General features: G+C 42.0%; 1 protein-coding gene across 1 annotated transcript in view; it reads left to right on the top strand.

Annotated features, from left to right (window-relative positions):
• PAPSS1 (3'-phosphoadenosine 5'-phosphosulfate synthase 1) overlaps positions 1-10,689 on the top strand; it is a 72,952-nt gene that overhangs the window by 12,218 nt on the left and 50,045 nt on the right. The window contains exons 2-5 of the mRNA XM_019521943.1: positions 1,139-1,253; positions 3,308-3,543; positions 4,748-4,886; positions 8,287-8,405. Of these exons, the coding sequence (XP_019377488.1) occupies positions 1,139-1,253; positions 3,308-3,543; positions 4,748-4,886; positions 8,287-8,405 (609 nt within the window). The remainder of the gene's footprint in view (positions 1-1,138; positions 1,254-3,307; positions 3,544-4,747; positions 4,887-8,286; positions 8,406-10,689) is intronic.

The raw sequence follows: 10,689 nt of genomic DNA, 5'->3' as shown, positions 1-10,689 counted from the left end.
CCTTGCCCCACATCTTAGTGTCGTCAGCAAACTTGGACAGCGTGCTTTCCACCCCCTCGTCCGAGTCGCTGATGAAGATGTTAAACAGTGTGGACCTCAGAACTGAGCCCTGGGGTACCCCACCGCTCGCATCTCGCCAGGTTGAGTATGACCTGTCCACCACTATTCTCTGGGTGCACCCCATCAGCCCATTTTTTACCCATCCAACTGTGTAGGTATCAATGCCATAGTTACTTAATTTATTGATGAGGATGGGGTGAGAGACAGTGTCAAAGAGCTTCTTAAAGTCTAGAAAGACTATGTCCACGGTGACACCATCCAAGGATTTAGTTACTTGGTCATGAAAGGCAATCAGGTTGGTCAGGAAGGACCTGCCTTTGATGAACCCATGCTGGTTGCCCCTGAGCATGAGCTCCTTGATGATTTTCTCCAAGATCTTCCCGAGCACCAAGGTGAGGCTTACAGGCCTATAGTTACCTGGGCCCTCCCTCCTCCCTTTCTTGAAAATTGGGACCACATTAGCCAGTTTCCAGTCCCCCGGCACCTGGCCAGATGACCACAAATGCTTATACAGCCAGGCCAAGGTCTCCACGATGCATAAACTGAAGCTGTTATTAATAGGATTTGTTTTTGCCAGAGCCCACCCCCAGGATTGACAGGGCAACTTGTCCAAAAATTGGGGATTTTTTTTAGATCAGAGAAAACCAGGATCCCTGCTTATAAGGAAACTGGTGCACTAGGCAAGCAAGGCACAACGATCTCCGCACTCTTATCTCCCGGTGCCACAAAGTGTTGTGTTCAATTTTATCGCTTAGTTTCAGTAAGGCCTGGACTGTGGCCAGGAGCTTTAGCACGACTCGGTTTGCCTGGTACGTAAGCAACTTATATTTTAATACAGTACTTGAGTAACTAGCCTCACCTCAGATGCAGGGAGACAGGAGGGTGTAATGCATGGAGTCCACTTTGTGCTGCCTGTTTGGGCACTTTAGTTTGTGCACCTTAGACTAGTTCAGGTGTTTATCTTTGATTTGCCTCTAAGTCTTAGTTCGGACATGTGAATGACTTCTGACGGACTATGGCAACTTAATTTATCATTTGAAAAGCTGACAGTCTAATCAATTTGTTCTTCTTTCTACAGGGAATGCAGCGAGCCACCAACGTCACGTACCAAGCCCATCATGTCAGCCGGAACAAGAGAGGCCAAGTGGTCGGGACAAGAGGTGGCTTTCGTGGTTGCACAGTTTGGTTAACAGGTAGACTCAAAGCTTTATTAAAGCTTTTCTTTTTCTGTTTACCCATTCCAGCTTCCCATTTTAAAGAGGCTTCGTCATTTGTTGTTTTGAACATTTTTCTTCATAAAGGGGGACTTACCTTTAAATTAAAACAAAAGAACAGTAGATGTTTCATAGTTGGTAGGGTCAGAAGGGACCCGAGCAGATCATCAAGTCCGACTCCCTGCTATGGGCAGGAGAGAATGCTGGGGTCAAATGACCCCAGCGAGGTGTCTATCTAGCCTCCTTTTGAAGACCCCCAGGGTAGGAGCAAGCACCACTTCCCTTGGAAGTTGGTTCCAGATCCTAGCCGCCCTGGCTATGAAGTAGTGCCTCCTGATGTCTAGCCTGAATCTACTCTCCGTCAATTTATGGCCGTTATTCCTCATTACTCTTGGTAGTGCTCGGGGGAACAGGGACTCTCCCGTTCCCTGCTGGTCTCCCCTGGTAAGTTTATAGATGTCCACCAGATCCCCTCTCAGCCCTCTCTTGTAGAGGCTGAATAGGTTCAGGTCTCGTAGCTTCTCCTTGTAGAGCCTGCCCTGCTGCCCCCGACCATGCGAGAGGCCCTCCTCTGGACCCTCTTCATGTTATCCACATCCCTCCTGAAGTGTGGTGCCCAGAACTGGACGCAGTACTCCAACTGTGCCCTGACCAATGTTGCACAGACGGGGAGGATCACCTCCTTGGACCTGCTCGTGATGCATCTGTGGATGCATGACAAGGTGCAGTTAGCTTTCCTGACCGTGTTCTTGCATTGGCAGCCCACATTCATCTTGGTATCAGTAATGACTCCAAGATCCTTTTCTGCCTCTTTGCTGACGAGAAGGGAGTTCCCCAGCCTATAGGTATGCTTCTGGTTCTTTCTTCCTAGGTGCAGTGCCCTGCACTTGTCAGTATTGAATCCCATTCTATTCTCATCCACCCACCCCTGTGATCTGTCTAGATCTAGTTGTAGCCTGTCTCTTCCTTTTAGTGTGCCCACCTCTCCCCACATCTTATGATAACTACTGCGCTTATGAGCTTATGAAACTACTGGAGTTTCACTGGTAGCCTTTTGCATTCCACTGGTCTTGTGGGACAACTTATTGAACCTCTTCAACTGGTTAATTACAGTGCCAGAGTAAACATTATCTAGATACCTATGAAGAATACATAGCGGTCAGCTTACTAGGGAAAGAGAGTATCATTTTTTTTCTAGGAGCTTTGCTGTTTTCCCAGTGATTTTAAATGAAATGTAAGGTATTGATTTTTTTAATCTATAAAGGCCTTATAGAATTTGCCTGCCTGTTTGTAGCAAGGAGAAGCAGACAGGTAGTCTGTCTTGTTGTCCTGTAGGTTGATCCAACAATCTCCCCTCAGAAAGAATCTCCCTCCCTTTATTAGCAAATACAGTTTTCTCTAGAGCACTTTCTACTTCGTATAGCTACAAAGCCAATTATTATTGTTATTTTTTTTTAATTACAACAAGTTACTGCTGGTATAGTGCTGTATCATATTTCTAGTTCTTCCTTAGCCTTGTTGCCAGTAGCTTCATGACATGCTTTGCCTTGAAATAGTTAGAGATTAGCATCTGGCAACATACAAAAACATGTAACGCATGTGATGCACATAAGCAGTCCTATTGATGATAAACATATGAAACTCCTGTTACAATTAAGCATGTGCTTAAGTTTAGTGCTGGATTTGAATGATAATGAGCTATCTTAAACTACTCATTACTGTTTAATCAAGGCTGTTGCAAGAAGTCTTGTATGAGCAGTACTCTAATCCGTCTCTGGTATTTTTCACGTTCAGTGGAATGGAACCAAAACAAGTAAGTGTTTTCTTATTGTAAACAGTGATGCTCCTATTTGTCATAGCCTTTCTGGCCTAGTTTCTTTTATGTTGAGAATATTTGAGGGATGTGAGTGTCCATAGAGAGTCCTCTGAAATTAATTGCTTTTCTTATTATCTCTTGTTTGATCATCGTAGTAAAATAGTGAATTTTACTGTGCTCAATGTATATGTTTATTCTTGGAATTAATTTTTTTTAGGGTTGTCGGGGGCTGGGAAGACCACAGTTAGCATGGCATTGGAGGAGTATTTGGTATGCCATGGCATTCCATGCTACACATTGGATGGTGACAATATTCGCCAAGGCCTTAACAAGAATCTGGGCTTCACTCCAGAAGACAGGGAAGAAAATGTCCGCCGTATTGCCGAGGTGGCTAAGTTGTTTGCAGATGCTGGTCTGGTGTGCATCACTAGTTTTATCTCTCCTTACACTCAGGTAAGTTTTGTTTTGCCAGGCTTTATGTTTATGGTGCTGCAGTGCAGCTGAATCATTAATATATTAAAGTCTCAGCACAAAAAAGATGCATAGAAAATAATTCAGAGTGTCACTCAAGGAAAATTTTTTGAGTTCTATGAGTTGTCTTGTTAACCTCTCTCAGATGATAGAGTATGCTGACCTATCTTTTTATCTGCATGTGAGGCATAACCTTGCATGTGTTTTAGAGATAAAATGCTAATGGATAATTTGCAGATTTCCTAGACAAGTTAAGCTCTTTTAAAATATTAATGCAGTATCTGCTTTTGCTGTTCTTCAGCGTGTCTCGTTAACATTCACAGAATTGCAAATTCAACGTCAGTGGAATATATTTTGGTGGGTAGTTTGGTACATAGTGGGTGCATCTACCTGAGATGCTTTACTGCAGTTGACTAATTAGCTCCTCAGTAAAGTGTCACTGTTTACACGTGCACCTCTATTAGTCCGGAGTAAACTAATTACCTCTGCCTTAGGATAGTACTTCCTGACACAAGTACTATCCTGTGGCGGAGTTATTAACCCCCTTGCAACACACTTGTAGATGGTGACTGGGGCTGGCAGGAGCACAAGGGTGCCTACAGTGTGGGGGTTGCCTACTGGCTAGCCCCACCCTGGAGTACCCTTGTGCCCTGCCCAGCCCCTCTGTAGCACATTGAGCTGGGGGTGGGGTGGGGAGAGCAGCTCCAGGCTGCCATACTAACCCCTGGGCCCCCTGCCAGGCGGTGCTGCACCACCCAGGCTCAATGTGCTGTGGTCCTAGGCACACGTGTAAACGCTGTACCCAGAAGCAATAATCTTCAGTGTGAACTGTGCCAGAGTTTGTTGTGACAAATTAATATCACATGTAGATGCGCATATTGCTCTTTAAAGAATTATTTGGAGAGTTCAAGATCATGGAACAGAACAGAACCTTTAGAAATGAGAAGAATACTCTTTTTGTATACTTACTTGGTAATCTATATTTAAACATGACAAACTGTATTTTTATGAAGGTGGCTAATGTGTTTGTATCATGTGGAATGCTTGCATCTCATTCCTCTCTCTGAAGGTGCTAGTTTTTGCATTTATTTTAAAAAGCTAATTGTTTCCTTCTAAAATTATTTTTCTTTATTGCAAAAATGGAATTTAAAAATGTTCAAATTATTTTCCCCATATCCTCTTTCAGGATCGTAATAAAGCTAGACAAATTCATGAAGGTGCAAGCTTGCCATTTTTTGAAGTATTCGTGGATGCTCCACTGCATGTGTGTGAACAGAGGGATGTCAAAGGACTTTATAAAAAAGCCAGAGCTGGAGAAATTAAAGGTGAACCTCAGCAGAGTCACTTTCTTTCCTTATTAAACTTATTTGTAATCCTAGCCTCTCTGGATAAATAAATAGTCCACTCAATGCCATATCTCATTGAGTTGTATAGTTCAATGGGTAAGGCACCGAACTGGCACTTAGGAAGTCTGGAAGATTCTGTACTTGCATCAAAAGACCTTGGGCAAGTTACTTTGCCCACATGTGATTATTTCCTTTCCCAGCCCCATGCATCTAACATAGATTCCATCTGAATAGATTCAGATTGTCAAGAGGGATTACAGTTTTTGGTAATTGCACCTTGGCTAGCACAATAGAGCCCACTCTGTTTGTCATGTGTACACACAACTATAATGCTAATAATGACCTGACAAAAACTCTTGCAGAAAAGTAGTGCTTTCTTAATCCAGAACCAGTTAATGGAAAATGCTTTTGCAAATATAGTCACTTTTTATGCTAAGGTTGTATGCTGTTGTTGTGTTGCATGCTTACTGCTGTAAATAGGGTCTCTTTCTTTCTTGTTCCTGAATAAAGAAAACGAACAAGAACTGAAAAATACCTTGTAATATTCTGATCAACTGTCGGAAATTTTATTTATGAGCAGTCTTAAAGGCACTGTGCCTCTTTAGCTAGTATGTCACACCTTTTAAGCATTAACACTACCTGTTTTACCTGCATTCAGGAGTTAAACAATATCTGCTGCCATAATTATGACTACAGGTATTGGAGGTGACTGGCTAATTAAATATGCTTCATGACATTATAAATGTAAAACCTTCAACCTGAGTTGCTTGTTTCATTTCTAATCCTATGTAGAATATTGATTGTAATGTAAACATGGCCTAATATTTTGCCAGTATGTTTGTTTCAGACCACACTCCCTAACTGATGTACCTTTTAGCAAAACCACTGGTGTGGATGCAAACAAAGAATTCTGTCAGCTTAGTTTTTTATTGTTTGAGGAGGTGGTGTAGAAAAACCTTTTTTGCTGTCGTATGCTGGATCTTCCCTAAGGGACTCTGCTGATGTAGTATTGCTGGTATATCTGTAGCAGCAGAAAATCTCTCTCTAAGTTATTGACATTATTGACACTTTATTTCTATATGGGGTTTTTATTTGCACTATAAAATACCCTAATTGTAGCAGGTTCTGTTATGTCCTGAATAAGAGAAGGTGCATTATTTTAAGCAGTAGTGATTTTTACGTGGCATGCTTAGATAGGGTGAAAGCAGACAAAATGCTTCAAAGTATTTTGCAGGCAGTAGCTCATACCTTCGACCCAGTGGATCTCAACTGAGGTGCTGCAAGGCCACTTTAGGGGTGCCATGGTGCAGGTGCCGCCACTGTGATAGCCAGGTGGAATTGCCCCACGCGCTTTGTGATTGGGCAGCACTGTGGCCTGAAAATGCACTTCTGCCTGCATTATCTGATAAACCTTAAAGAAGGGAGGAATGCCTGGTCCTGTCGTTGATCTTCCTGGTTCAGCTCTGCTTGAAACAGAGGTGCACAGAGCAGATGGAGCTTCTTTAATTTGGTGACACCCTAGTTAAGAACCATTGCTGTGCTGTCTCAGCTTACCTCAGTGGTTTTCAACCAGTGTGTAGCCAAATTGAAAAAAAGTTATGGAGGAGTGCCCTAAATCTAGCAAGGTTGAGAATCACTGCTTTGACCAAATCTGTGCATTGAGGAAGACGACTCAATGCCCATGGCAGTTTCCAAGGAATGCCAGCAGCCATATTATATCTCCTTTATATCTCTGCCCCTCCTGTTCTCTGTGAACAAACTGTCCACCCCCTGAACTCTACTGCCCAAGGGGTGGTTTTGGCATCAAGCCAACTCCCCTTCCTACCCCTGGGGGTGTAACCTCCCTACTCTCAGGGGTGCAACCCTGTGCAAACAGCTTGCAGAGCACATGCCAGGTAGGCAGGTTGCAGGGCACAGATGGATCCAGGAGTGCAGTCTGTATGAGTGGGGGGACAAGGTAGTGAGCTGGATCGAATCCCCATGAGCTGGGGCTTCCTTCCTGAGGCAGGAACAGTAGCTCCCCCAAAAGCACCTTCCCTTACCTCTTTGATGTCCCAGCCACCCTGGAAAGGATGACCACCAGCTCTCCCCACTCCAGTCCCAAATACCAGTTTATGAAAACATGAGACCTTCCTCTTTAATTTACTTCCTCTTTATTTCTTTTTAAGCTCTGTTTTACTTCTTTTTACTTAATCCTTCAGTGGTTGACTTCCTTCATTTCACCACCCTTCCCCAATTCTCATTTCCTTTCCACCTTCTGTTTCATACCCACTCCTATTCCATTAACTCTCTACCTCCCAGCTGCATGTTTCTGCCGTCTCCCGGCACAACCATCTCCCTCAACCCCCAACCTAGAGGCAGGGATAGAAGCCTGTCCTGGCTTACCAGCCCTGTAGTGGCAACTCCTAGCTGTAGCTCCTAGTGAGGGTCCTGCTTGCCAGCCCTCTAGTGGCAAGTCATGGTTGTGCAGGTGGGGGACCATCAGAGAGTTTTTAGCTTGGAGGTTAACTGATCAACATTTGAGCAGCTCAGAGTGTAATGTGCAGCAAGGTCTTTAGGCACCCTTGATGGGAAGAGTCTCTGAAAGCTGCTGCTACCTGTTCTCTAGCATTTTATATGCCATCATTTGATCCTTCTCTTGAGGAAGATGAAGCTTTCAATTTAGCGGCCCCTTGAGTGCTTACCCACCTCAATGTTGGTTCCATGGACATGCACAATTGGAAAGGTGGCAGAGATTAATAATTTCTTTACTTCAAAGCAGCATGATAAATGGGGCAAAGTAAATGATGCTGGTGGCTGAATTGGGCTATAAATATTATTAAGTGTTGTAGCCCTATAGCAGATTTTTACCTCAGTTTGCAACTTTTTGCAGTGGGTCTTTCCAATGATTATTCAGCTCTGCCCTTTAGAGGTTGTTTTGCAGTTTCAAGCTAGAGCTTATTAACTATGCTTGTATTGCAGATAAGGGAAATACTTAAGATTATTCCAAATCACATGCTGTATCAACTCTAGTAAATATTGAAGTTACACACCAAAAGGGTATATAACTGGATTACTCAAGGCTGGTGTATATTGTTCTTTTGCAATTTCACCTCCCTTTCCTCCTCATTCGGAATACATCTGTACTAAAACATGACATTTGCTATTTACTATATAAAGGTTCAGCTAGATGCAGAGATCTGGATGTGATAAATTACCTGCTAATGAAGAAAAATTTCCATTCACAATAAGAAACCTATCTAGAAAACTGTTTGCTTTCCCTTTCTGTTTTTGTTGATAGCTGGGGCAGCCATGATGGATAGAGCAATAGAAGCAATAGTTTGACATTTGGAGGCATTGATTTTTAAATTCTGGTTTGTTTGTTTTTTTTGTCATGCAGGTTTTACTGGCATTGACTCTGAATATGAAAAACCTGAGGCCCCAGAACTAGTGTTGAAAACTGATTCCTGCAATGTAAATGATTGCATTCAACAAGTTGTAGAACTTCTTCAGGAAAGGGTGAGGAGAGAAACTTTTCTTAAAGGAGCAATGACTTAAATCTGTCTACATATTCAACTTTTTTTTTTTAAAAGAAGTTTTGTAAAAGCAAAAAACAGGAGAAAATGCTTTGCACAGTTAACACCCCCCCTTTGTAAACAGTATCCTTTTGATACTCCTGGAATCAAAAATCAAGGAATACCTGCTTGATTTTTAAACCCAAACATTGCAACAAGAATATCCTAGAAGTGGAATATTCTCCAAAAAGTGAAGCTGTATAACGGCCTTGACAGTAAAAATGAATTATCTGCAAAAAGCAGTGCAGGAATAAGTGAGCTTGAGGCTTCTGGGTTGTGACATGCATATGTGACAGCATACACCTGCCTTAAATAGTATATTCAGTGTTATATAGGAGGTCTGTGGTGGACCAGGGAGTTGAAGCCTGTCCTCATATTACAACTCTCCACTTCTGTGTCAGTCTACAACACTGAATAATGGTTCTTGGTGTAGTTCAACTAGATTGCTTTGCCTCTTGCCTAGGGCACACTGAACCTTTTTATTTCTACCCTGAGGAATAAAAGCAAGTAGCCCTTAAGGGAAAGGCATGGGGGGCATTCTTGGCATTCCTCACCTGAAGGAGAAAGAGGATGAAGTGAGAATGGAATGTCAATGTTGCTGAACAGGGTCAGGAGGAACAAGTGCGTTAGAGGAGCTTACTGAGAATTTGACGGCATGGTAAATAAAGGATACTTTACATGCAAGACTTCTCTTTTATGATTACCAGCACAAAGGAGATGTGAGTTAGAGAAGCTTAGTGTCAGTTTTTGTTTAAATATCTATAGGCTATGTTAAAGCAAACTCTTCAAAGTGGTAACACACCTTGAATTTCAAATAAGTAATTTTTGAAGGGAATGTGCAAATTTGAGAATTTTCTGACCTCTCTATTGATTAATTTTTATGAATGCTTTAAGGATTATGTTACACATTAGATAAGAGGAGTATAAATCTTGCTTCACTATAAGAGTCTTCATAATTCTGCATATGTGGGGTTTTTTTTTCCATTTCATTTATGCTTTTACATCTGATTGGAAGGGTTCTGTAGCACAGCATCCTAGTTAATTTCCTGTGAACTATTTAGTTTCATTCTGCTGCTCCAGTGCTGTGTTTAAGAGCATTGGCACAGGTGGTGATCTATGTGGTGAACAGCAGCAAGGTGCAGGGGGAGAAAAGACAAACAAGTTGAATGGAAGAGATGCACAAGAAGATGGAATTTAAGTAGTGTGAAATAATACATGATAATACCTGTAACTAATTAGCCCTTTCATTCAAAAGTGCTGGTAAGTCTGCAGCTTGGGTGCAATGACATTGCTACTGGTTTAAGAGTGTGCCATAGAAGAGCAGTATGGCTTTCTTGAAGGAACCTCTGCTGGGAAGAAGTTCACTGTGCACACATGGCCAAAGTATATTGAAAAATAGGGGAACAGAGCAGCTACATAAATACAGTTTAGTATTTTGAAGGTTTTTTCCTATGGTTGCATTAGTGGCTTAAAGTCAGCTACCCTTGAAGAAAAGAACATTATCACCAGTGTTCCAAATGTGACTATGAATTTTGCATGACTTGCTAGGAGAGAATAATGTTTTCCTATTACTTATATCCATCCTACCATAATAATGATCTAACAATTAATTTAAAAAGTACTGCTTAAATTTCACTGTCTGATGTTGAAATAGAGGCGAGGATTTCTTAGTGTGATTTTTATTAGACCAGCTGTGTAGTTGAGTTAAAGTTAAATGCTTTCATATGTAAGACATTCTTCCTCAGGTCTCTAATTATAGAAAGCTAGGTACAGCAAGTGAAGCACAATGGAGGGAGGGGTTGTGAGAAATTCTCAGGTGTAGCAGACACAATTAGCAGAAGAAAAGAAGGTGATTACTGGGAGATCAAGGCCTACCAAGGGCAGGGGAAGAATGGATCAATCTCACCTTCCTTGTGTAGAAAGAATTCAGGATTCAGATAAATTTATAATAGACCATAAAGCCAATATCAGCGTTTAGTCTTTGATTCTTACTTTCTAGGCAGCTTATGTATTTTTGTTCCCAAGTTTTTCAGAGGTGTTAGGTAGGCTTTCCTTGCTGTGTCGGGCTTCCTGTGATCAGAGACCTGAGGAAGAATGTCTTGCATTTGAAAGCTTGTCCAACCTTTTTCCCAGGTACATAAGTGATCCAGAAAAAGAGATCACCCTAAGAAATCCTTGCCTCGTGCATAATTTCTGGACCACTGTGGCTACAACATTACTTTTACAGT

This window comes from Gavialis gangeticus, unplaced genomic scaffold, assembly GCF_001723915.1.
Source record: "Gavialis gangeticus isolate Ggan-Ray unplaced genomic scaffold, GavGan_comp1, whole genome shotgun sequence".
Classification (NCBI taxonomy): domain Eukaryota; kingdom Metazoa; phylum Chordata; order Crocodylia; family Gavialidae; genus Gavialis; species Gavialis gangeticus.
Note: the sequence above shows the minus strand (reverse complement) of the source record. Positions and strands in the feature narration are given on the sequence as shown.